The sequence below is a fragment of the Protopterus annectens genome, chromosome 9.part0, assembly GCF_019279795.1.
Source record: "Protopterus annectens isolate FY-2018-M chromosome 9.part0, PAN1.0, whole genome shotgun sequence".
NCBI classification, from domain to species: Eukaryota; Metazoa; Chordata; order Ceratodontiformes; family Protopteridae; genus Protopterus; species Protopterus annectens.
Window position 1 is genome coordinate 1,815,682,426 of NC_056743.1, and position 27,635 is coordinate 1,815,710,060.

A 27,635-nucleotide genomic window follows, 5' to 3' on the forward strand; every position below is an offset into this window, starting at 1 on the left:
GGTGAATCAGCATATGCTGGGAAAAAAACAGGATGAATAAACAGGATGAATGTCAATGAAATGGGATAACATTGGGGCAATGGGACAAAAGAAGAGAGGACAGAATGTAAAGCAACTGAGTAGGGTGGTGGTGGTGGGAGTGAACGCTATAAGATAGGATGAAAAGACTAGGGCAAGATAAGATAGGATGGTGCAAACTTGGATGGAAAAAAACAAATTTGACAAAAATAGGCTAGGGTTAATGACTGAAAGAGCACTTGCAAGAACTTCTTGAGTTGCACTTTTAAAGCAGCATATAACTTATTTCATTATTAGCATCTGTACCAAATCTGCAGCAATGTCTGACATTTAATATCTGTTGGCAATTATGTTTTATTTTTACTTTTCTTGTAGGGAGTTACAGGACCTGCAGGACCCCCAGGTCTACCTGGCCCACCTGGAGACCCCGGATACAAGGTAAGGTTCACAACACTATTTTGGCACAGGAAGCAGTGTTGTATAATGTAGCAGAAAATGACGTAACGTTGTACAACATGCATACAAATGCTAAATGCCCTTTAGTATTAAACTCTCTGTTTATGTAAAGCCTACATTTTGCGGTCAGCCAGTATCCCTAGCATACATGCATTCTGCCCCAAATCATATTTTAAGGTAAAATATAGGTATTTTGCATGAGCTGACAGCCTGACTGGACAAAAAACACGCTTGCTCTGAAAGAATCGCTTTTGTTTAGCCTGGCACGACAGTCAAGGATTAAAATATGCTTCTTGTAATATTAGTGTACTTTTGCTTTCTTTTATGTCTACAACTGATAACAAAGGCTGATTTATGCAGTCATTTCAGGAGGTTGTTCTTTAAGAAACACGTGGAATTACAAACATATTTCTGATGTCAGTGCATATCACCTCTGGCCATGTGGCATTCACTGCTGTGGTATTTACAAGTCTTTACCTGACAATGCTGCTGTGTTTCACCTGACAGGATTCTCTTGTGCATTTCACGCCCTCGGTTGTTCTCTGTATCTATTCCTAGGGTCCTGAAGGAAGACCAGGCCTTGCTGGAGCAGAAGGAATCCCAGGACCTGCAGGAACAGTGCTTGTGATTCCAGTAAGTATATAAATATTTTTCTTCCCTATAGGACATTGTTTCCTTTTATAACCCTGACAATGTGTTCTTTCTCATACAACTTAGTGATATAAGCAATAAATAATATCAACAAGTGAAAATATATAATCGCAGGAGGTTACCCAGCTACTTAGTATTTAGAAACTTGGACAGAGGATGTAGCTAAACATTTAAAATTTGAAATACATTTCTGAATCCTTACCTACCACTTTTAATTCCCATAACTGAAGTACTAGTACTGTTTCTCATGAACAGTATGCAGGAATTGTTTTTCCATGTATGATTCCCAGTGGTGGTCCTCAGATTTGTGATTCTTGGAAGTAAGTGCCAAATGGCATGCCCAGCAAATACATGTCCACATTAACATGCTACTACCCCTCCCCCCAGCTGGTAGTAAACAATGCACTTCCCGCTCCATTTCAAGGTGTTGCACCTGTATTTGTATTCGGATTAGAGTTACCTCATTTTTTACTTTAAATTAATAATTTTGTTCATATTATGTGTTATATTTCTTCTTGCCCTTTCTGGTACTGGAATGAAGGTGTGTTTTATTTCCTGACAGTGACACTTATGCAAATTGTAGCTACAGACTCAGAAGCTGATTTTGCATTCCTGGCTTGCTTATTGCTGGTCATCCTCTGTGAGCAGCACCTGCATTTCCATCTACAACCTGAATCTAGTAGCTCAAGCTTGGCAAGGACAGGGAACAGCAGTGACTTATTTTATCCAGTACAGGAATGACATCATGATATGACATAACTGTATCTCATGCTATTTATATTTGTTTCCCACAAAGAAATAATGTCATATCATGACATAACTGTATCTCATGATAGCCCCATTTCTTTCCCCACACAGAAATGGCATCATGGTATGACATAACTGTATCTTCTGCAGTCTGCGCTCCTTTCTCACACATAAATGACATCATGGTATGGCATAAATGTATCTCATGCTATCTCTACTCCTTTCCCACACAGAAATGACATCATGGTGTGACATAACTGTATCTCCTGCTATCGCCACTCCTCTCCCACAATCACAAAGATACAACAAAATAAGTTAAATAAATAAATGTTTCCTTTTTTTGAGTGGATGATATGTATGGTTGTGAGCTACCAAAAGTTATTGGCTGACATCTGCAGTGTGCCCATCAGGTTACCTAGTGCTGAAACTGGCAGGCAAATTTGTTTCAGCGAAGGAGGAAGAACTTTGTAGTGGAAGTTACAGTGGGACATGGAGGGATGTCCATGCTAGGACAATGTCAGTGGTGGTGGTGGACAGCCTTCTAGCACAAAGCCTCAGATGACCTGAAGATACAGCTGGCTGAAAAGGAAAGGCAAGCTCATAGATTTATAGATTCATAGGTAAGTACTAGGCTTGCTGAACTTACAGACCATTTTAAACCTAGCCAGTTTCCCTTTTTGTACTTGAAATAACCTATCAAATTTGGTTATAGACCGGCCTTGTTTATCCCATGGTCAACAATTATACATTACCCCTTCTGAGAATAACTGGGATCATACCACAGGAAATATGTGCGGACCCATACATGGGATAAAGCATTTAGGATCTGCCTCTGTGCATTAGTACTGGCAGCAGCCCTGAGGTAAGTTTTCTGTTACCCATCCATAGATCTAAGTTACGCTTGGATATGGACAGGGATGAGCCCTGCTTTATGTGGATGGGGAGTATGTTTCACAGCAGCGGTATCCTCTGCAAAATATAAGTTAAATGTAAAAAAAGAGAAAAGGAGAGACTGAAATATTCTTATTTATGCCATACATTGTAAGAAGTGTGTTTCCACATTCTTCTTTAATATGTTTATAAACAGTTAATCTTAGAACTGGATTACTAAAACATGTCATGACTTTTTCCAAAAACCTTTGCCATAAATTGTTGCAAACGGGATGGATCTTTGAATCATCAGAGCTGTAATTATATTTTAAAGATTATTTGAATGCGCCATTTGTCATGCTACTCTATTTGTGCAAAGTGCTAATCTGAGTGCTTGTTTACCTTCATTAATTAATTACTTAATTAGCTTGTTTTGCCTGTGACCCTAGAAGTGTGAGTGGGAGAGACAAGGTAACTGACCATTTAAAGACAGAATGCAACATGCTTTTAAATGTTTGATAAATACTTCTTCTTCTACTACTCTGCTCATATTTGGTAATAAACGTTTCTATGTTCTTCAAAAAAACTTTTCTTTCAATAAATGTGTTGTATTTTTTTCAATACACATATACCATGATGATTATATCTACTGATGTTAAAAATTCTAATGCTGTTTCTGACCCTTTGAATTAAACATTCACTCTGACACAACAGCATGTGGGGGAAGCAAATAGATATATACATTCCTGATGTGTTGGTTTCTTTAAACTAGCGACTATATGCATTCTTTCAGTAGCTACACCACTTTTTGTCAATGAAAAAACGGGCACCATGTTTGGCCAAAACATCCTATCATTTGCTGTATTTTAGTAGAGACAAATGTGTTGAACCAACCACCAGGAACAAACAGCAAAATAGTCCACAAAACTGCAAAATGCTTCAGTCAGGCAAAAAGGTAAAACTCCGTGGTAAAAACCAGACAATCCTTTATTAGAGACAGAGAATAAGCGCTTTCACGTGGTAAATCCACGCTTCATCAGATATCATTGAATAATACAAAGGTACCAATATTTATCCTGCAAAGCGCGGGAACTTAATTAAATAATTTGCTTATGAATCAATCAAGTATGCATTATTGAACACTAAATTAGCGTTTGAATTACACCTTAAAAGTTTCGTTACTATGCAAATGAGCAAAGTATATGGAAGCAGAACCAAAACTATCTGCAAAAATTATGACAAAAACATATATCTTTATGTATATAACAGTCATTTACATTGCCTTGTAATAGCAAAAAGCAAAATACAGTGGTTTCCATTGTTGGATAATTAAGACACGGCTTTCATTATGTTAAGTCTCTCAAGAGATGCACGTAATGAGTTGCCTGCATTTGATAAACAAATCATTACGGCAAGCCTATCTATCTGTGGAATCACGAAAAGAACAAAAAAAGCTATATAAATTCTAATAAGGACTTTTCAAGCAAAAGGAATTAAAAATACAAAACTTTTGACTTTTTAAACAGAAACCTAGGTAATCAATGAAAATATGTTATGATTAGCGCAAATGTCCAATTCAAAATAAGCTTGTATACATTCTTAGAGGATCACCCATTTTAGTATACAATATAACAGAAACTAAAACCAAACTAAAAAATGCTCATTAGCTTTAACAGGAAATAGAAAATGAAACATAAATGTTATCGCATTTCCCTAGACATTTTAAAGTTAGTGTCCCCAGATATAAAAAATGAGTCGCAAGCGTGTTAACTCAGAACACTAAGTATAAATCTTCACTATAAAAGTGGACTCATGCTTACGAGCATGCCTAATTTTAAATACTTTAAAAAGTGTATATAAAAAATGTATATGTACTATCAAGCACATCACATAGCTTATACGGCATAATTATTAAGCCCCCATCTATAGGCACATCACATAGCTTATATGGCATAATCATTATGCCCCCATCTGCAAACACATCAATTCAAAATGCAAAAATACAAAAATATATCTCCTAATAATATTATCTAAATCTCACTGTCAAGAATATATTATAAAAGCTCACTATCAAAGACAGTGTATATACAAAAATGAGACTAGACAAAATATCAAAAACTGTCTGCTATTGAATTATCTTAAAATAATGAAGAAGATTTTTTCATAAATAAAATAAATATATAATTAGAAACATATCTATATTTCTAATAATAATACTGTCAAAAGTATATTTTGTCTCATAAAGACACTTAAACTCAAAAAATAAATACATACTTAATACAATGATTCCAAAGGGAATATCAATGTCAAGTACCTCAAAAAAGTATGCATAATTAAATATTGAGTCATAAAATGAAACATGGTAAGCTGTAGAAATAGGGCAGACCATGTGTTAAATATAAGACCCATCAAATATAACCAAATACATCAATCCCTGCCTACTACAATGTTGTAAAAATGGATTAACTATCTAGATAACAAAGCCGGTTTTATGGAGACTGAACTATTGATCCCTGGTGTCAAGTGGGCTCCTAGTTTCAGTATCCAATGTAATTCATTCATAGCTAGATTATTTTCCTTGTTGCCTTCCCTAGCATTAGCAACAACTATTTGTAACACTCTAAAGGTAAAAGAGTGTGATGGAAAATCAATAACATGTTTGGCTAGTGCATTTGTGTCTATTTTCTTCTTAATGTCATATAGATGATTATAGATACGCTCATGTAGTTTCCTTTTAGTTAAACCTACATAAAACGCATTACATTTGATGCAGGTAGCAAGATATATGACATTACTAGTGTTACAATTAGCAAAAAAATGAGGTGTAAATACATATTTCATTGTTGGATGTTCAAATGGTTGTTCCTTTGTAATGTAGCTACATCTGTTACAGCAATAACATGGAAACGTACCTAGTTTGTACGAGATGGATTTACTAGAGGTCATTCTAGTGCCATCAATTATAGTATGTAAGTCACCACACAAGATCCTTTTTAGATTTTTACTATTCTTATACAGAAAAACTGGACTCCTACCTAGCAGATCTCCTGTGCTTGCATCTGTAATCAATATGCGCCAATTATCTCTAATGACCTCTTGGATTTTATTAATGTCACTAGTGTAAGTTGTCACATATCTGACAGGATTACTGCAGGGGGATCTCACTTTATTGTGACACCAAACAGCGTGGCTTTTTGTTCCTAATCTAGGTGGTTCCATGGATATTCTTTGTCTTAATGTATCAAATTTAATGTTGCCAACCATTACAGGATCATATCCTCTGTCTAGAAATAGGTCTTCTAGTATTTGTGCCTCCCTAATTAAGTCTTTCTCTTCACTGCATATTTTCAAGATCCTAAGAAACTGACTTTTAATTATCCCCTGGAACACATGTCTAGGATGCATGCTGTCAAAGTAAAGTAGCGAATTACGCCACATAGGTTTTCTGTACAATGAAGAAACAATTCCTCCATCAGAAGTAAAGCTGAGTGTCACATCAAGAAAGTTGATGTGAGTACTGGAGGACTCCTGTGTGAATCTCAAAAAGCTACTAGTGGTTTCTAGGTAATTCCAAAAAGCTTCAAACAATGACAAGGTACCTTCCCAAATAATAATGATATCGTCTACAAAACGCCTGTAGAGTTTGATATGTTTAAAGTTTTCATGTGTAAATAGGTACAGCTTCTCCCACCATAAAACAACCAAATTAGCGTAGGTATTAGCACAGGGGGTGCCCATGGCTACCCCCCATTTCTGTACATAATACCTATCGCCAAACAGAAACACATTATTATTTAGAATGAGATCTAATAGTTGGCAAACCAAAATGATTCTGTCATTACTAAAGGTGGTCTCCTTACTCAGAAGCTCTCTAATGCCTCTGTGCATTAGTACTGGCAGCAGCCCTGAGGTAAGTTTTCTGTTACCCATCCATAGATCTAAGTTAGGCTTGGATATGGACAGGGATGAGCCCTGCTTTATGTGGATGGGGAGTATGTTTCACAGCAGCGGTATCCTCTGCAAAATATAAGTTAAATGTAAAAAAAGAGAAAAGGAGAGACTGAAATATTCTTATTTATGCCATACATTGTAAGAAGTGTGTTTCCACATTCTTCTTTATTAATATGTTTATAAACAGTTAATCTTAGAACTGGATTACTAAAACATGTCATGACTTTTTCCAAAAACCTTTGCCATAAATTGTTGTAAACGGGATGGATCTTTGAATCATCAGAGCTGTAATTATATTTTAAAGATTATTTGAATGCGCCATTTGTCATGCTACTCTATTTGTGCAAAGTGCTAATCTGAGTGCTTGTTTACCTTCATTAATTAATTACTTAATTAGCTTGTTTTGCCTGTGACCCTAGAAGTGTGAGTGGGAGAGACGAGGTAACTGACCATTTAAAGACAGAAGGCAACATGCTTTTAAATGTTTGATAAATACTTCTTCTTCTACTACTCTGCTCATATTTGGTAATAAACGTTTCTATGTTCTTCAAAAAACTTTTCTGTCAATAAATGTGTTGTATTTTTTTCAATACACATATACCATGATGATTATATCTACTGATGTTAAAAATTCTAATGCTGTTTCTGACCCTTTGAATTAAACATTCACTCTGACACAACAGCATGTGGGGGAAGCAAATAGATATATACATTCCTGATGTGTTGGTTTCTTTAAACTAGCGCGTATATGCATTCTTTCAGTAGCTACACCACTTTTTGTCAATGAAAAAACGGGCACCATGTTTGGCCAAAACATCCTATCATTTGCTGTATTTTGTGAGACTGAATAAATGTCAGAACATCTGGTATTCCATGTAGGAAGTCGCTACATGAATACTTTTGCAGATAAATCAGTATTACAGGGTTTCATGCCTCAGACCTGCCAAAAATAAAATAATCTATCACTGCACTGCTGATAAAGATTAAGACCTCACATTCAGTCACAGATCACTTCTCTCTCTCTCACAAATTTAAAATCTGACTCACATCCACATTTTTCTGTCACTATTAACTCTGACCAGCAATAGAAGAATTTATGCAGTGAAATTCTGTATGTCCTAAAAACAAGAAAAAAGTTGACATTACTGTCTCCTGCTCAAAGTGGATATAGTGCAAAATGGCATTTGGACTAACCCTTGAGGTTTTAATTTTTCTTGGAGAGATGGAGGACAAAGCTGTTCCACAGATCTTTGAAGGGGACTTCAGTCACTCATCGTCTTTGCTTAATTTAATCAACACTGAGATTACTTCATCTCGGAGGATTGTGACCCCCCCCCCCCCAAGTTCAATGCAACATCATTTTTGAGAGAGCTGTCATTTTCTTGAATTTCTCCTTTGCTACTGTGTAGTTTAATTAGGATAAAATAAAACTTAAGTGCCTGATGTTACTAATAACCTTCACTTTAGATCATATCTTGGAAAGACAAGCAAAGTAATTTTTCTGTATTTTAATAATTTGTCAGTAATGTCCAATTACTTATTTTGGCAATTACTTTCTTTTTGTTATAGTCTGCCTTGTAAGTGCCTCTAACACAGCAAGGCTGTGTCATGTTGTGGGTCTGTTCCATGTGCTGGAATTATACTTTTATGGCTATCTAGTTATATTTCCCAGTTAATCAGAAGTTATGTTGTATGGGTTTGGAGGCAACATTGGAGGTTCAAACTTTGCATTGGATAGAATTTTCCAGCACTTAAAAAGTGTCAAGAGTACACAGAATGAAGTCCTGTCCAGCTGCCATCCAATTTGAACTTAGCCATCCATCACTGCACTTCAGATATATCCCACCCTCATTTCACTCGATGTCTCCTCCTTTATAGGCGTGCCTTCATGAAAAGTGAAGAAATAATAAATGTTTTATTCTGCAATGCGTACTGATCTGAAGGTTTTTGTCTCCTTGTAGTTACAACTTTAGTGGACAAGATGCAGTCAAGTCCCATTCATGGCAATAATTTATGATTTTTGTGTCTGTTGGTCAACTAGTCAGTGACATTTCCACCCAGATATGTTACAGTCCATCTTGCAAAACCAGTCAAGCCTTGTGCCTCTTGTCAGGAGTCAGAGAGCAAGGAAACACATGCTTCTGTTTTATTTCCCAGGGTTTCTGATGCAGTTTTATTTCCCAGGGTTTCTGATGCATTGATAGCTGCTAAACGTTTTCCTTGCCATCCATGTCTTTCTGGGACATAGAACATTGATTAGGCATCCAAAGATGAGCAAGGGTCTCTTTGCCTTTTTATGAAGCCCTTTATCCCTAGGTGGTTTATACATCTATAACCAGCATGTCTGATAGCAGGCAGTATGTACCTGTCACTATATACAGCATAAAAATTGCATAGACTAACTAGTTTTATGGGAAAAAAATACTGGAAAAGACAGTGGGTTAACTCCCCTTTATTTTTGTGAATACCGCTTTTAGTTTTTTCCCTACTTCTACTAGGACATTTGGAGAAAAGGACTTTAGTTTACCTCTGTGCATAACTAGAACCTGTTACATGTTTTCTTATTGACCTCTGAAGTATAGTGCCCCATATTGGGGCTTTATTAGTTCACTGCTTACAACTTTGTACCACAGTGTATCCCAATGGTCATCTCTTCATCTCTGGATGTGCTGCTATTCATTTTCATTTATTTATTTTGTATTCATTTATTTACTCATTTAATCATTTTATTAAATTAAATGGCCGAGACAACATGGGCCCATTTCAGGTTATGCCCTGACCACCACGATGAAGGGCATTGTATAGAATAACGCAGAAGCTTCTCAGATAGCCTCATATTGTATTATACTATATTATATTATATCATATATTATAGTATATTAGTAATGGAATTTATTCTTTTTCAGACACATATTTGCTCATTTCTCCTTCTAAGGCTATCAGTATACTGACACGTCTGTGTGAGTTTGGGTTGCAGAAATAGCTTGCCAGATTGTATGGCAGGGAGACTATGGGTATGAAAATGTATGTTTAGTTGGAAGATCAGTGTAATTTAAGTGTGTGTGTGTGTGTGTGTGTGTGTGTGTGTGTGTGTGTGTGTGTGTGTGTGTGTGTGTGTGTGTGTGTCTGTGTGTGGATATGTGTTATAGTATGAATGTGTGACTCGGTGACTCATGTCTCATGTGGTACCTACCCTAAGGTAAGTGCATTCTTGGAGTTGGTTATATAATTTTGGTATGGTGTGTTGGAAATTGATGATATTTGCTGGTGTACTGTAAATATGTCGGTGTGTTAGTGTGGTTGAATTTAGTATCGTGCATGGGCAACATAGTGTCTTCGGGTATGTTTGCACATTCAAGTGTGTATGCACTAGGTTGGAGTCTTGCTGAGTAGATAAGGTGAGAAGTGTGCTCTGCTGATGTGTTTTTTTTCAACCATCTAGCACTCTTCTAGTCTGTCCTCAAGATTATTTTAACAAGAAGCATCTTTATTGAATTATCACCTATGACATAAACAATCATACATTTATGTAATAAAAACAAACCATATTGACATATTTTCAGCTCCAAATATTATACATCATTTATAATCTTCTGTACAGTCATTATCAGTCAAACATCACATAGCGTATTCAGACCTTGCCTTCCCCTATACCTCATTCTTCCTCCAAACATTATTTTTCATGTATTGTTCCCACAATTCCCATTTGCTCCTACCCTTTCCTAAACATCCAAATTCCAGTTATTTTATCTATGTTACTATAGTCACTACTTCTAGTACAGTTGGTTTAGACTTTGATTTCCAATTTCTAGTAATTTTTTTTGGCAGCCACCAGAATTAAACTCAGCAAGGCCTTATTATGCTTAGACAATTCTGATTATGAATTACAGCTTGCATAAATCATTTATACCAGTTTGCTCACCCAGTATTTCTGATACAGTAGTCTGCAGGGAATTTTTAAAGTCTGCCAACTCATTACAGTTCCAAAAATACGTTCCCAATTATCTTTTTTTCCCACCATTTGCAATCAACTTGAGGAAAAATTCTTTGGAGTCTGCTTTGGGGTGTAAAAGTACCTATGCAAACACTTCCAAGCAAAGATTCTAAAACTTCTAGACTTTGTTGCATAATTTGGAGCCATACATACATCCTCCCATTGTTTCTTTGCTAATTGTTTATGCAGTCTCTCTCTGTCCTTCCAATCCTTTTTAAACTCCTGATTGATTCTTATAGTTGTCATGCAGTATTTTCTGTGTCCTACTAAGTATCACTTTTCAACAGCACCTTCTCTTCTAGATTCAACTAAAAATGCTGCCAGTGCTGATCTTTGACTTTGGAGCCCCCTATACCTCTCTCTCTGCCTATACTCTAATATCAGTCTTTGATAAGATGGGAAGAGGCCAATAATTCAAATGAATTATTGGCCTCTTCTCATTCTATTACCTTTCCTTCTCTAGTTATTCAATACCAATACATTGGTTCCTTTGCCAGTAAATTCCTTCCCCTCTTTTGCCTATTCTCTGTACCCATAATTGCAGTCATCCCTATCAGCAGATCCTCCTTTCTCCATTCCTTTGTTGGCTTAGTTTGTAGAATACTTTCTGCTACTTTATGAACTACTGCCCCATCAGTCTGACGAGCCTGATCTCCAAGGCCATGGAGCATATTATCATGGAACTTATAAACAAAGATATTGGCAACCTTCAAACACTGGACCTCACCCAGTTTGTGTTCGTGAAGAACTGATCTTGTCTCTTGAACCTGATTGACTTCTTCAAATCAGTCTCCAGAGCTGTGGATGAGGGTAAGGCAGTCCACACAACCTATCTGGACCTCGCCAAGGCCTTTGACACCATCCCCCACTCTGGAATCATAGATAAACTTACTAAGCTGGGCATTAATCCCTACGTCACTCGATGGGTTGCCAACTGGCTTAATGAAAGAATCCACACTGTAAAAGTAGCTGACTCCAAATCCAGCTCCAGACAAGTGACAAGTGGAGTTCCTCGGGGTTCAGTCCTAGGATCGCTCTTGTTTGGCATCTACTTCTCTGAAGTACAGGCCAACACTAAGGGACTCTGGATAACAAGGTTTGTAGATGACTGCAAACTGAAAACTATTATTGAATCCCCAAATGATGTGGATACTCTACAAAAGGGCCTTACAGAAACAGATGATTGGTGCCAGAGCCATGGGCTCAAGCTCAATGCCAAGAAATGTGTAGTTATCCCCTTTGGGAAAAAACATGTACCCATGAATTACCACATAGGTGGCAGTACACTAAACACTGAAAGTGCGATAAGAGACTTAGGGACACAGGTGGACAGTGGTCTCACCTTCAATAACCACATCACCACAACAGTCAGGAAATCCTTCTATGTGGCATACCTCATCACTAAGGGCTTTTCATCCAGAAAAAGGGAGGTCATTGTTCCACTGTACTCTTCCCTCATTAGACCCATTATAGAATACAATGCCCCATTTGGTATGTACCTCTCAAAACATCTGCAACAACTGGAAAGGCTGCAGAAATACCTCACTAAAAGAATCACAGACCTAAAGCAGATGCCCTATGCTGACCGTCTTAAAAAAACTCCAGCTATACTCTGTCGCATATCGTCTACTCAGAGGCAATCTCTGCTTAACATACAAGGCCATGTCAAACCCAGAGCTGTTGGACATGCTACACTTAAAGAAATCCCAATCCCTCAGAGCCACATGCTCCAGGGATCACAATAAACAAAACATGCTGGAGGGATAGGTTCCTGATCCAGAGACTCCCCAGACTCTGGAATAGACTGCCCATACATGTCAAGCAGAGCGTCTCCTTGGCTCTCTTCAAAAGGAACCTTGACGATTAGATAGGAGAAAGGAAATTCACCCCGGGGATCACGTTAGTCACCCTGCTAGACAGGGGTCCAGGGAAGTAAATAGTGTGGGAAGAAATAGCCAGGGAATTGTTATGGCTAGGCTTGTATAGGCCCTAGGGCCGATAGCCTTGTACCAACCTATGAACCTATGAACCTATAATATTCTGTACGGTTATTGTTATTCTTCTTAAGGATCTGCTTCCAAATTTCCAGTCTTTCCTTATTTCTTTAGTGTCCCCCCATTCACCATTATCCCTTTCTACTTTGAATTATAGCTTTCAGCTTGTGCTATAGCTCATTCCCGCCAGTACAACTCTTTTGATTGTGTACCTTTAACTCCTAATGAGTGTGGCCTGTGCCTTTAAAAAAACGCTATCACCATACACAATTCTAACAACAAATCTGATTGACAGGAGGGTCAAATCTCAAATGTTTGCCATCATGTATGCTTGTATGCTTCAAGATAAAACATTCTGATATGAAGCATGGTTTATGGTTTTGGAATTATTAATGAACCAGTAATATTTGACACCTAGGTGGAGGTAACTGCAGAGAGCAGGCAACTGCAGGAGCATATTGAGATAGATAGGATGCTTAACTGTGTGGCACTGAAATACCTCTTTAAATCAGGTCATTCCTAACCACTATGTTCTATTGGAAGGATCATTTTATTCCACATGACTCTTGTCCTCTTCCCCTCCCAGATGAATTCCTTGAACTCTTTATTAATTGCTATCCACAACTTCTCCTCTGGTTGATAAAAATATGCGTGATCCGTGTATAGAACTAAAGGGACTAAAAACATTTTCACTGCTTGTATCCTGCTATCCATATCCATAAAACAGAGCTTCCAATTTCTCAGTTATTATATTATCTTTTATGCAGTCTCTTCCCTCATATCCTTAGTTCCCATAAAATAATCCTTTTAACCAATACTCCTAAGTACTTCATTTTAACATGCCTCCATAAATATGCGTGTTGCTGAACCAGTTTGTTTGTGGGTACATAGTTTACATCTATTAACTTTATCTTCATTAATTTGAAACTGTCTCAGAATGTTCCACAGCACTGACTTTATCAGATACATAATATTATCATCTGCAAATAAAGCCAACTTTTCCTGATTACCATGATGATTATATCCCTAAATTTCTGAGTCCCTTATTTTCTTTGTTAGTGGTTTTAACTGTAACACAAATAAAGGGGAAAGAAGACACAACTGCCTGGTTTCTCTGCTCAAACAAAAATTATCAGAGAGGACCCCCCCCCACTTTAATTTTCACCTTTGATCCCTTATTTAATCTCCTAATCAACCTTTTAATTTTATCAGGGAATACAAATATTTCCATTTCCCTACTCATAAAATCCCAGCTGTCTTTGTCAAATGCTTTCTTTGTATCAACACCCATCAACAACAGCGGTATTTTTTTATATTCTGCTTCCCAATGGATCATGTGCTGTTATTTTTGCCAAATGTTTGTCTCCCCTTCACAAAACCACATTGATTCATATCTTTAAAGTTTGGCATCACATTGCCATTCTTTTAGCCATTATAATCATAAACACTTTATAATCATGGTTTAGAATCAAAATGGGCCTATATGAAGCTGTATGTGATGGGTCTTTCCCATCTTTAGGTATTACAGCCACTACATCTTTCTTCAGGTTGTTGGTGCTTCTTCTTCTTTTAAAATACTGTTAAACAAAACCTCCCAGATCTTTATCACTTTTTTTCCCTCCTAGCTTCTAAATGTCTACCGGTATACCATCTATTCCTTGAGACTTTCCTGTAGATGGTTATACATCACCATTTTATCTCCTCTCATCCTATTCTGTTAGTTATTTAGCCACATCTCCCTGTAACTGGGTCTATATTAGTTCCTCAAAATACATGTTTGTCAAATACGTATTCATTGACAGCTAAACAGGGAAATTCATTACAGTGAAACACAGAATTTTTTTCCAGGGTTAGAAACCACTGGACCATCACCACAACTTTGCTCTTCTCCCCAGCGTAGTGTGATCTCAGAGTTGGTACATAAAGTTTGGGGGTGGGGGTGCATCCCCCCACTTGTGTGGGTTTGATTTAGTGCAGTGTGTGTTCTGGAGTGCTCGAAGGCCAGTGGTTCCTAACCCTGGGAAAAATTCCATGGTTTGCTGTAATGAATTTCGCTGCTTAGCTGTCAATGAATACATATTTCGAGGAACTAATATAGACCCCTCTAACTTTTTTCTTCCATAAACATTTCCATCTGTACTTATTGATTTCTACATTTCTCTGCTTTATACATATTTTCAAAAAATTTCTGAAATATTTCTAATACCTGTACAGGATCTCTGGTTATTTTCCCTGTTACAGGCTTCCTATGCTTGGCAACAACCTCTCTACTTTCTGTTGCCTGAGCTGTTGTGCTAAAAACTTTTGTGCTTATTATCAAAAACAGTTGCCTAATGGCAGTTTTGTTAAACTCATGCATATTATTGAGGTGTTCGCTTCCTTTCTCTTAAGCACTCTGCAATTGAGCTTCATGTTCTGTGAGATTCCCTCTGTTCTGCAATACTTTAACCTTTGTCAGTCCCACTAAATAATTCCCATTATGACTTAACCAGATTTCATTTTCTTTTATCTCCGCCCTATTTTTAAACTCCACTTTCATTTTTATCCCACTCTCTAGCTATGTTTTCTGAAGAAATTTCTGTCTTCCCTAATGATTCCTGAATAATTTCCAGTACCCATTCCTTAAATTCCTCTCAGTTTAACAAACTGGTGTGGAAGAGCCAGTATCTCTATTTTATTTCATTACACTGCATTTTTATTTTAGCTATTATTGGCTTGTGATCTGAAATAGTTATTCTGTGTGTACCAAAACTTTCAATTAAATGCATATTCTCCTGTGAAATAAAATTTCTGTCTTGCCTAGCCCAGGTTTTGTACCTTTGGGAATAATATGCAAATTCTGTCTGAGCTCCTACTACTGAATTCACATCTTCCATACAACATATTTTCATATTTGTTTTCAAAAATCTACTTTCATTTGTTATATTTTGCATTCTAGACCATCCAATACATCCTTAATGTTGCAAATCAAATTCCAGCCCCCACCTATAAGGAATATTCCCTGCTGAAAGCTGTAGTACTAGATGGAATATGAATAAATTCCAGGTTAATCCTCCTCCCTTGTAGTAGCCCCTTACTATTACAAATCTACCATTATTATCTTTTTCACTTTTCTATCACTATTGGAGCTCCTTTAGCAATTAATATAAGTGTTTCTCTTTTCCCTTTTCCCAGATATTCTGTAGAATAACCATCCTGAAATCCTTTCTTTATCAAATTCACATGCTCAGTTCTTTACAAATGTGTCTCCTGCAGTATAACTATTTGCACTATGCATTTTTAAAATAGTTCATACTCTTTCTTTTTTGTGCATATCTGTGAGACCATTCACATTTAAAGATATGGAAAGTGTTGCCATTATAAGAAGTTATTATTCCTACCTGTTATGTATAACAGCTTTTTTTAATATATAGTTTCAGCTTTTGTGTTACTTGCATGCACTAATGTTTGGCAGGTTCATATTTTATAAAGTTGTTCCTTGTCATATCTTACACAACTATGCACATCTTCAAATAAAGTTTAACCTTAGTAATAGGAGCAAGGGTCCCAGATGGACAGCAATACTCACAGGCTTGACTTGACCTGTAATGAAGGTTATCCATACTAAAACGCATGGTACAGCCTGTGCTTCTATTTACACTAAATGCTGTCTCTTTTTATTTTATCTTTGTTCCTTTTCCAGATGCAGAAAGCAACTTGAATGTTTTCAGAAAAACATTATCTCTTAGTCATTGAAAAAAAAAAGTGTTTTGTTTTTATTCCCTGATCAGTTTGTCCCCATAGAAACACAAGAGCCAAACACATGGTTGCCTTCATCTACAAGGTTCTCATGTTGCATTGTGATTATTTATTTGCTAGAGGAAAACTCTTCATTGCATTCAATGTTTTTTTATTTACTTGCTTCCCCTTATTAGATTAAGTCAAGGGTCTTAATTTAGTCATCACCCTATGGAAAAGTTAGAAAACACATATCAGTTACACTTACATCATAATCTTTTGTCTGGGTTTTCTTCTCTTTCTACATTACAATGCTTACATTTCTTAAAAATTAACAAGAAGAAAGAAAGAAGGAAAAAGGGGCATGTGTTTACTTTAGTAACCTTATTACACTCAAAAATAACCAAAAAGGCTTTACTTTATAACATGCATATGTTGTGTTTTATAACAATACCGTTAAGAACAAAAACTGTTTACTTACAGTTACCTCATTCCTTCATCTTCCCCTCACTTTAATGTTCCTCCAAACATTAGTAATATGAAGTAAATCAAAAAGTCCAATATTTCCAGGTTTTCTTCTGCCAAATTTCACAAATGTAATTGATGCTTTGCAATCCCACTTCCTGTTCTTCCTGTTGATCTCCATCTCCCAAACCCAGTCTCTAGATCATTTTAATGTACACATGGTTCTTCTAGTCAATTCCCATACTTTATTCTGGCTATCAAGTATATTCCTTTGGAACATTGCATGGTTTTCTCTGGCATAGTCTCTCTATGAGCTTTATTTTCAGATAAAATGAAAAGCAGAAACCCCTTCTGTTTGATAGCTCACTTTTTGTTGGACAAACTTTTATATTTCCACCTTAGCATGATCTGGATCACAAAATGACTTTGACCCTCCAGGAAAAATATTCTGAAGATAACTGGATTCAGCAGCTAGAATCTCCCACATGCTTTTTGGCATTCCCCAATTGCTGGAATAAACATACTCCTCTTCTGCCTGGTGTGCAATGAATAATCATTTTCACAATCACTCTACTGTCTCCAATTATTAGTACTTTATCCTTCTGTCACAGTTTTGTCAGAATCAACTCTATCCGCTGGTAGGATTTGGATGTTTACTACTAGAGGCATTGACACCTTTCTCATGGCCAGATTTGGAGCACGCACACGATTTGCCCTTTCAATTAACAACTTCTGCTGTGGAATACCAATCCAGATACTTATTTGTGATGTCATAAAATTAATACATTCTGTTCCTTCCAGTTTCTCTGGTACAGCAGAAAATCTCAGGTTTTCCCTATGTGCTACCTCCTTTAATTCTACCACTTTTTGAAACAGTTCCTCTTGAGCAGTCTCATACTCATCCAACATTTTCTTCATTTTGACCTCTAATTTTTGCAGTTTTATCAGCTCATCTGAATATCTTTTTAAAGCTTCTTCCAGTTTTCCAGCCTTTTGTCATTTGCTTTGATATACTCCTTCAATGTTTCATTGATTTTGAACAGCTCTGAGGACATTTTACTTTTTTTTCTTCTAGATTACTGGCAGTCATGACTTGGACCAAAGCTGAAGCTTGAACTGCATTTTGATGAACAGCTGCAGGATTCTTCTTAGCAAGTGTTTTCTCATCTCCTTTTGTGACTGATTTTTGTTCATGTTCTTCTTTGCTGGCATCCAGGCAGTGCACATAATGAAATGTACCCCAGAAGATGACTTCAGTGGTTCTCTTTTCTGAGTTTCTGTTTTTACACTGGAAGAGCTGAAATTAAGCTGTTACTCAGTGTGCAGCCATCTTGGAGGTCTCTGTCTTCAAGATTTTATAAGTAATACAATAAATAAAATTTGAGTTATATTGATTTATGATTTTGCTCATAGCTATGGTTACTTTTTACATAAACTTTACATCTAATCTCTTCTGAAGTAACATGTGGACCAGTACCAGTAACAATCTGTTCTGTAAGTCCTTCCTTGCAAATAATGTTAAATTTAGTTAAACACCTGCGGTGGTGGTGCTGCAGTAGCGTTGTCGCCTCACAGTAAGATGCTATCTGATTCGATTCTCAGCTAGAGCACGTCTTCTGCGTGGAGACATGCGTGAATGGGGGTACCTTCCTTGAAGGTTGTGCATCAGGCCTGGCAAGCCGGTACGTAAAAATCAACTGCCAATCATTAGCGGACCGGAGTTCCGCTGTGGCGACCCCTAACCGGGAAAAGCCAAAAGACACAAACAAATATGCTGGATAGACTTATTGCCTCCTCTTACCTTCAAACAATACCGTGGTCTTCTGTAAGGTGGCTGATTCTATGGAGTTTAGTTCTGGTCATTTAGTGTATGCAAGAAAAGTTAAGAACACCGAGTCTGTAAACACTGCTAGTGATTCAGTATTGATATGCTGCCCTGGCACTGATGACCATACCTAATGGTGTGAGGGTACTTTGGATGATGCATTTTGGCTCATTTGACATCCTATACAATATATTTGCTACATTATCAGTTTGTTTGTCAGTTTCAGCCACTAAGTAAAGCAAATTACTTTGTTTTCACGGTTTCTAATTTCCACATTTGTGCAGTATCCAACCCTTTTGCATATAAATAGACCAAGATAAAAATTTGCAATTCAGAGGCAAAGTCCAAAATAGACCATTTAGTGACAGCTATCCCACAAATGTAGCAAAGTTTATTAAGCAAAAAAATCAAAGGTTTAGCACATTTTTACTATGAATGTACCATGAAGAATTTAATCAGAACCTAACTAGGAAGAATTATTGCTATGAACCCGCACAGTAGGGGTCATAGCTATGCGCTGTTACTTCCTTGCTGTAAATGTAGTGTACAGACATTCCTTTCTTGTGTTAAAAATTTACAATATTGTCTGGGGATGCAATCCCATCATTAATCACTTTTCATACAAATATTGAATAAGCTTTGTTACTCAACAGGTCAGGCTGAAGGCTTCTCTTTCAGCTTCAGAATTTGTTTCAATGAATGTATTGAAATGAAAATAATAGCGTATATATATATGTTACACACCCACATCTGTAAAAAATGTCACGTAAAGAATTGCTTAAATATGTATTGTATCTGCATCTGTGAAAACTGCCATTTGATATATATTTTACTGTGTTTTCCAGGAGCTTTTCTCCCCGGGCCTCTGCTGAAAATGGACATATATCCAGCTGTACTAGCCCGGTCAACAAATGTAAAATAAAAATAAAAATAAATGAGCTTAAAAACATGCTGAATCTCTTCATGCCATATGAAAATGTGTGCTAGAATGTTTCAGATTCTTTAAGTCGAAGCACTATGTGCCATGTTAATAAATGAGTTATGTGCAATCTGCATAAGCTCCATGCTTGTCATTGTCATGTCTCTAATCATTAAGAAGACTTGTTCATATGTCTGCATAGCTCTGCACATTACACTGTAGAGTCTTTCTGTGACATCATGTTCAGTGGTTGTATAACCAGGAAGAGGTATTGTAGAAACTTGTGGCAGCTCCAAGTTCTTGCTTAACTTCCTTTATGACACATTCTGCAGATTGGTGATTGTGACCCAGCCGCCATCTTGCCTGGTAATGTGCACAGCAAGTCTTTATAGTTATATGTCCATAGTAAGAAATGGATTTTTGAAAAACTCAAATTTGTGTGCATTACCTTGAAGTCCAGTCTCTTTTAAATGTTTCACAGCCACACATAAAGTATTTATAGAATATTCATCACCTCTGCTTATCACTAGGCTGTTATTTAGGGGTCTACTTCATAACATTGAAATTTCATAACATTGAGACCAAAACATCTAAATCCCAAAACACTGAAAACCCAGAACATTGAAGGTGTGCTTCATAACATGGAAAACTACAATACATATGTAAATGACATCCTTTCTACCTATAACACCACCTAACTAACAAACACACCTTCTACTACATTTTTGCTGGAGACAATCCCCACTGCACCCCGCCATGTGGGGGGATGCTCTGCTCCCCACAAACACCCCTTAAATATACCAACTCCAAGATTGCACTACAGTGGAAAAACATTAATTTCCTAACCTTACTATACACTGGGGGGTGCAGGGGGCCTTGCCCCCCTGCAGAACCATAGTAGAAAGTGTATTTGTAAGTTAGCTGTTGTTGTAGGTGGAGGGGATCTTATTTACTTGTGCAATGTAGTTTTCAGTGTTATGAAGCACACTTTCAGTGTTCTGAGTTTTCAATGTTTTGGGTTTTTAGTGTTTTGAATTTTCGATGTTATGGTCTCAATGTTATGAAGTAGGCCCGTCGTTTAGTCATGCTGCCCATCAGAAGTTTCCAGTAGTACTTGAATCATTGCCCCTCCACTGTCTAGCTGATCCAAGCACCACTCTAAAAACATGTCTATTTCTTAGTGCATCATCTGGTTTATTATTTATTTTTTATTTGACATTTGTTGACCGGGTTAGCCCAACTGGGCAGATGCCCTTTTTCAGCTGAGACCCAAGGAGAAAAGCTCCAAATGCGTAGCATAAAAGTTAACAAGCAGAATAAGTATAACATTCAGTATAATGGTAATCACATGTGGCTTTCTACTTTACATAGTCATAACAGTAATCATGTACAGTTTTCTCCTTTACATAATCAGGGTAATATTAACATTAATAGTAATATAATACATTATAACAGTAATAACATACAGTTTTCACATTTACCTGGTCACAGTAATGGTAATAACAGTAATCACATACAGTTTTCTCCTTTACATGGTCACAGCACAGTTTCTTACAGATGTGAGGCATGACGTAGATTCAGGAGTAAAATACAACACTTTAGCAACAGAGGATCTATAGTATAGCTTGTTTTAGGGGACAAGAGAAAAGCTAAGAGAAGCAGTGGAAATAGCTTATAGGTAGGAAAACGTTAGTTAACGCAGAAGGAGAGGTACATTAAGTAGGGTCTGTACAAGAGCAAGTCCAAAAGTTGAATAGATTGTCTTTTAATGTTATTTTGAAACAGTCTGTGTTAGAGATTAATCTTAACTACAGGGACAGTTTATTCCATGCATCGGTGGTAGAGTGATTATAAAGAAGCTTGCCGATGGTTTTATTGAGATTGTAGATCTGCAGGAGGTGTTGTTCTGTGCTGCAGAATGTACGGTTAGGTATGTAAAGAGAGGTAAGAGTTGAGAGAGCAGGACGGGAAAGTGGTTGGTTTAAGATGGAATGATTCAAGTGTAGTTGAGGCAGTAGTGGTTGATGGCACAATTCTAGCCACTGTAAGTTTTTTAGAGATAGGCAGTGGTGTGAGTGGTAGCATTGATTAGTGATAAATGTAGCAATTTTATTACATGTGAGTTCAAGTTTTGTCACCAGATTTGTTTGAAGGTTAGTAAGGATTGGGGCAGCATATAGTAGAGTGGGTAGTAGATAGGCTTGTGCTATTGAGAGTTTGGATTCATTTGTGAGGATTTTTTGTTTCTATAGAGAAGGCTACATCTTGATGACTCTTCTTAATGTAGTTATGGATGTGAAGATTGAATTTTAGTTGGTCACCAATAATGAGCCCTAGTAGATTAGAGAGGGGTTCAACCTTGACAGTTGTGTTGTTTAGGGAGGAGATAATAAAGGTAGATCTGAGGTGTTGGAGACATTTAGGGAGGAAGAGGAGGTTGTTTAGTTTTATTTGGGTTGAATAGGAGTTGGTTGGATGTTAGCCATTTTTCCACTGAATGAAGATATTCTTGGGTAAGGGTAAGTAAGTGGGGGAGACTGTCAGAGGTGGACATAATTGTAGAGTCATCAGCATATTGCATTAAAGAGGAGTGAGCACATGACAGATAGAGGTTGTTAGTGAAAATGTTAAATAGTAGGGGTCCAAGGATGGAGTCTTGGGAAACCCTGGTGTGGGCTCAGAGGAAAGGGGAGGTTCCAGAAAGCCATCTTACAGACTGAAGTCTGTAAGAGAGGTAGCTAGAGAACTAGCAAAGTGCAGAGTTGGAGAGAGCATGACAAAACAGTTTGGACAGAAGTAGGTTGTGGGAGACATTGTCAAAGGCCTTTGATAGGTGAAAGAATAGACATGAGACTAATTTATTGCTGTCTCTAGACTGAAAGATAGTCTGCGTAAAATATATTAGTGTGGTGGATGTACTGTGGTTAGGGAGAAATCCACGTTGGGTGTGGGTGAGGAGACTTACTTGTAGTAGATAAGCAAGGAGCTGTTTATGAATGCATTTTTCAAGAATATCATTCCAAAATGATCATGTTCTACAAACCTGCAGCATTTCCTGCATAGATGGATATATTGTCATCTATCATTTGGTTCCTTCTATAAAATCTACATTGTTTTGAATTAATTGATGGTTTTGAATTGAAATAGTGTTGCTAGTCTCTAGAGAGTCATAGCAGTTAATAGCAATGGGAAAATATGAACCTCGTAACATCACCAGAAAGAAGATGAAACATATCACCTTCCAGTAAACCACAACAACAAATAAATTCAAGCACAATTAATTCATATGTATATTTAAAATCATATCTGTGAAATCCAGTAAAAACTATCCAACACCACTCCCAAAAACTTTAAATGTGCCACTTCTTCCAAAAAATGTCTACAAGGTACACTTCCTCAAAGATATCTGAAGTATTACAATAACCAAAATGTCTTACCAGAAAAGCATCTTTCCTGAAACATAATAGTTGATTGAACTAGCTCCAAATATATAGCATACCTCTAAAAACTTTCTTCCACATCAAACAGAAGCCATCATACACATAAAAATCACCTTATGCAAACAACACATACTGTCTGAAATACAATCAGACAATTTGGGGGGGAGGTACTGCCCCTTTATAATTCTCCCTGAGCATATGTACACATCCTGTAAGGATGCATTGATAATCATGACTTGCTATGACTATAGCAAAAGTAGACCATCTGAAATTGACATTTACAGCTACAAACAGTCATGGGTCAATGTTAGACCAAACTTCTTATGTCTGTACTCTATGCAAATAATTCTTACGTAGGCTTCTCTGGCATTCAAGTGTGCACGTATCCATGAGAGTTGCCCATTTCATTAAGTAGTGCAACAAGCTCCAGTAATTGCATCATGCTCAGTAATTTGTTGCTTTTTATAATATTCCAAAACCATATTGTGCAATCCTGTTTCTCAAGTGATCAGTAATTAGTTTCTTTATCACGCAAGCATTTATGTTGCCTTTAGGTAAATTGTCATTATGCCAAAAGTATCTTATTAGGAAAATGTTACTGTGTTCTTTTATGTAAATCATTAAGATACATGAACCACACTCTATAAATCATTTCTAATAGTGAGAAATTAGTTTATACCACTTTTTATTTTCTTTTTTGTAAATCATTCATATGCTCTAAACAGTACATGCAAATTGCTTGTCAGTTTATGCCTTGTGTCTCATGCAGAATGAATGCCAAAATTCACATTGTAAGCCCTTTTCATCTAATTGCTTATTAGTTCCTTTTTGTTGAGAAAAACAGTTATACTGCTTCAGAGCAAATATTTACACTGTTATGCTAAGTATCATTTTGCTTTGCCTTCTCATAAAATGTACAAAAAGTTAATGTTAAATCATTTTGATGTCCAGTTACTACCAAACCTCTTTTGTTCTGTAAAATTATTTTATGGTTTTGTTCTATGTTCTCTCTTACTGCAGATTCTTTTGCCTGAACTTGAGAGGTGGATCCTGCTCAAGTGGATCAGCCTTATTGCCATTTTTACCATATTTACTGTCAACAAAATACCTTTAGTTAGTCCATAAATAAGAGAGAGAGCCAGAGTGTATACTGCAATACACATTTATATATAGTTTAGTCGTAGAACGATAGGGCCACATGAACATGTGCTTTCATGTATACAGTAAACAGTTAACCGGCACCCATGGGGATGGGTAGATGCCAGATAACTGTAGTTTCTGGTTACATAAGAGTCACTATTAAAAATAGGCCTGACTAATACTATACCCTATACTATTTGTTTGGTTTGACTTGCTCTCAGGTTGGGGAGAGAGGGAATTTATTCCTGTCTTCCCTTTTAAAACCCTAAAACTGTAAAAACGTAAGATATGTTTCTGAGGTGGGGGGGTGGAGACAGAAAGGGCAACATATGAAAATTGTACTATATGTCTTCTATTTTTTTTTTTTTTTTGCCGTTTGCTTGAGAGTGATGGTTGCTTGAGTTCCAGTTAACTGAGCGTTTACTGTAATTCCTGATACATGTGTAATACTGCTAGGTAGGCTAGAGAGCTCAGAACTTTTATTTATCTCTTAACTTTCTCTATGTGTGTGTCTATGTCCTGTGTAGATAATCTTGGATTTTACTGAGAAATGCTTTGTTTTGTCGTTACAATGAGGTTATGGAATTTGATTCATCTGTACAAGCCACCCACTGCAATCTAGATTCAAGTTAATCATGGGTAGTTAAATATACCTTGAATCTCTATGTCCAGCTATGTACCTTATAGTCCAGGTCTATTTCAGAGGGGAGGTTTTTCTTCCAGCTTGACAGATACTTTGATGCTTCCCATTCCAAAGAAACCATCTTTGAACCAGCCATCCTGGAAAATGGCTGCTCGGTCTTTAACTTTCCATTCATTGGTAAAGTTATCGACAAAGTATTTTAGGTACAGGCAAATTCATAGGTTCATAAATTAGTACTAGGCTAACTGCCCTTGCGAGACATTTTAAGCCTAAGCATTATCCCTTGTGAGATTCACACCCTGCACCTTGTGTTTGTAAGGCAAACACCTTACCCATTTGGCCACCTTGGTGTTTGTCAGACTGTTTTGTGATCAATACACAGTACTAAGATTGTCCTTATCAAGGTGGTTAATGACCTTGTTATGGTATGAAATCACTGGATCTATTATCTCCTGGTCCTTCTTGCTCTATATGAGTAATCTGGAATTGTAGACCTTGAATCTGGTGGAGCACCTTTAAACACAATATATGGTTTAATTAAACAATACTCACATTGCATAAACTTACCTTTTGGGTTGTACTCAGGAGTGGATCCTGTTGACCTGTGGTTTGTCTAGGATGAATCTTGAAATCTGTTATTATTTACTACATATTTCTTACTACTATGGGATGTCATGCTAGAAGAGGTGTTAGACATCTATATTATGCTGATATATTCAGCTACTCCTCTCCTATTTTTAGGATACCTTTCAAGACTTTATCATTCTAGAATGCTGTCTGGATGATGTGCGAGGCTAGCTGACTCTAAGCTGACTAACACTAAATTCTGCAAATGTTGACCTGGTGCTTGCAAATGACATCATCTCTCCTTTTCAGGTTATGTTCTTTCTCCCTTAGTTTTTAGGTTTTTGGATGTGATGTTGTAATGTGTTTACTCTGTATTCTATTTGGGTATGATTCCTGTTTACAGGCTCACAGCAAAGGCCATGTATGAGTCACCATTAAGACATGTTATTTCCATCTGATGAAGTACCAGCTTCCTCATTCAGGCTATGTGATGGTGGTTTATGCTGTAATATCTTCTTTCTTGGATTACTCTATGGCCCTTTATCTCAAGTTTGCAGATGGTGACCTGGCATGGCTACATCGTGGGCAGTGGAGCCTCTCCCTCTATGTTACTGCTTTGCTCTGTGGTGTGTGCTAGGTGCCATTCACTATCAGGTCAGTGTGTGTGTTTTTATCTTTTAAAGTCCTGTACAGTGTGTATGTCCAGTCTGGCTCACATTCTCAGATCATCAGCTCAGGAGCTGCTGCTTGTACCCAGGAGCTATCCTAAGACTTCAGTCAGGCTGCTTTTTACTTACCCACCCTCACACCTGTAGAATCAACTAGTTTCTCTGATTTAGGTGTGTGGTCTCTTTCTGGAAGGTCCTTAAATACTAACTTTATTTGAGGGTCTGACTAACTCCTAAAAGAGATGTGGTTTTAAAAACTTTTAATTTACTTTAATAATTATTGACTCTGCAGATTTTATCAGACCCTATTATTTATTATGTTTTTATGCCAGGGCAAAGTTATAGACGCTAAATTACTGAAATTAGTAAGTTGGGGGAACTCACTAGACATAGGTTTAGTTTTTTTTTAGGACTTTGGATTATGCGCCATGCCATGAATCACATAGTAGGCAAGTGGAGACCAGAGGGATCAAACCTAGTATTGGAAATTGAAGTTTATTAGCAGTCCATAGCCTTTAATCTACTGCTTTAAATTACCAGGCATTTCAGATTCCTTTAGGTTTATGTCAGAGATGCTAACACGATCTTCATATTGCATGTGGTGCATAATCATGTAAAATCAATAATGCTATCTGAATTTAATCACTTTGGTAAGGACGATCCATTTAAAGTATAAGCAAACAATTTGCCATAGATGGTTACCAGTGTTCATCCTTTTATTATCTTGTGAGCAGTGCTCTGCTGTATCCCCTCACAAGTCGTTTCACCTCAATCTATATGCTGCAAAATAAATAATACTTGGAAAAATTCACATGGTCATAAACTTAACCCTCCTGGTCATTATGTTAAAAAGTAATCTTTCATCTCTTTCTATTTTACTATCAGTGCTGTTTTTCTAACTTCAGTTATGTGAGTGTGCTTAAAATCAATAAAGCAAGCAGGGTAAGGAGTGCTTGTAGGGAGTGGATGTTTTGTTAAGGCGCCTAGCACTGAACAGCAATACGTTAATGATATGTAGATTTCTGTTTACTTATGCTGGAAGCTTTAGAAGACTGACATTGCTTAAAAATGCATTATAGGGATAGACAAGGATTTAGTTAATATATGAAAGCTATGGAGGAAAAGATGCAGACCATCCTTGGCAAAGCAGTTAGGACTGTCTACCATCTCTTCCCAGGATGATGTACCTTGTAACCCCTTTGAATGCCACCAGAAGGTAAGCAATGTTGAAATGAATAATCTTTTCTTTGCACTGTGGCCTCATTCTTAGTAATGATAAGATGCTGCTCAAGGTTAGCTTCATACTTACCTCGGACACATATTCTGAGATTTGCATCATGTCTGTTTTCATATAGTCCAGGAAGGTACGTCTTACGTCATTTACTCTTGTGTGCACTATGACTGTGTCATATGTCGACTTGTGGTGCAAGGACTTAAGTGCTTCCATAGTATGACAAATCTTGGAACCTGATAGGGATCTGTCTGTGTGTGACTTACGAGCTTTTGAACTGAATCAATATCACTCTTACAGATAATGATTAAGATATTCACAATTAACGCAATTAGCGAT

General features: G+C 37.0%; 1 protein-coding gene across 1 annotated transcript in view; it reads left to right on the forward strand.

The window, feature by feature from the left end:
- Positions 1-27,635, forward strand: part of COL5A3 (collagen type V alpha 3 chain) — a 1,727,233-nt gene that overhangs the window by 517,461 nt on the left and 1,182,137 nt on the right. The window contains exons 10-11 of the mRNA XM_044084684.1: positions 394-456; positions 1,033-1,107. Coding sequence (XP_043940619.1) covers positions 394-456; positions 1,033-1,107 — 138 coding nt within the window. The remainder of the gene's footprint in view (positions 1-393; positions 457-1,032; positions 1,108-27,635) is intronic.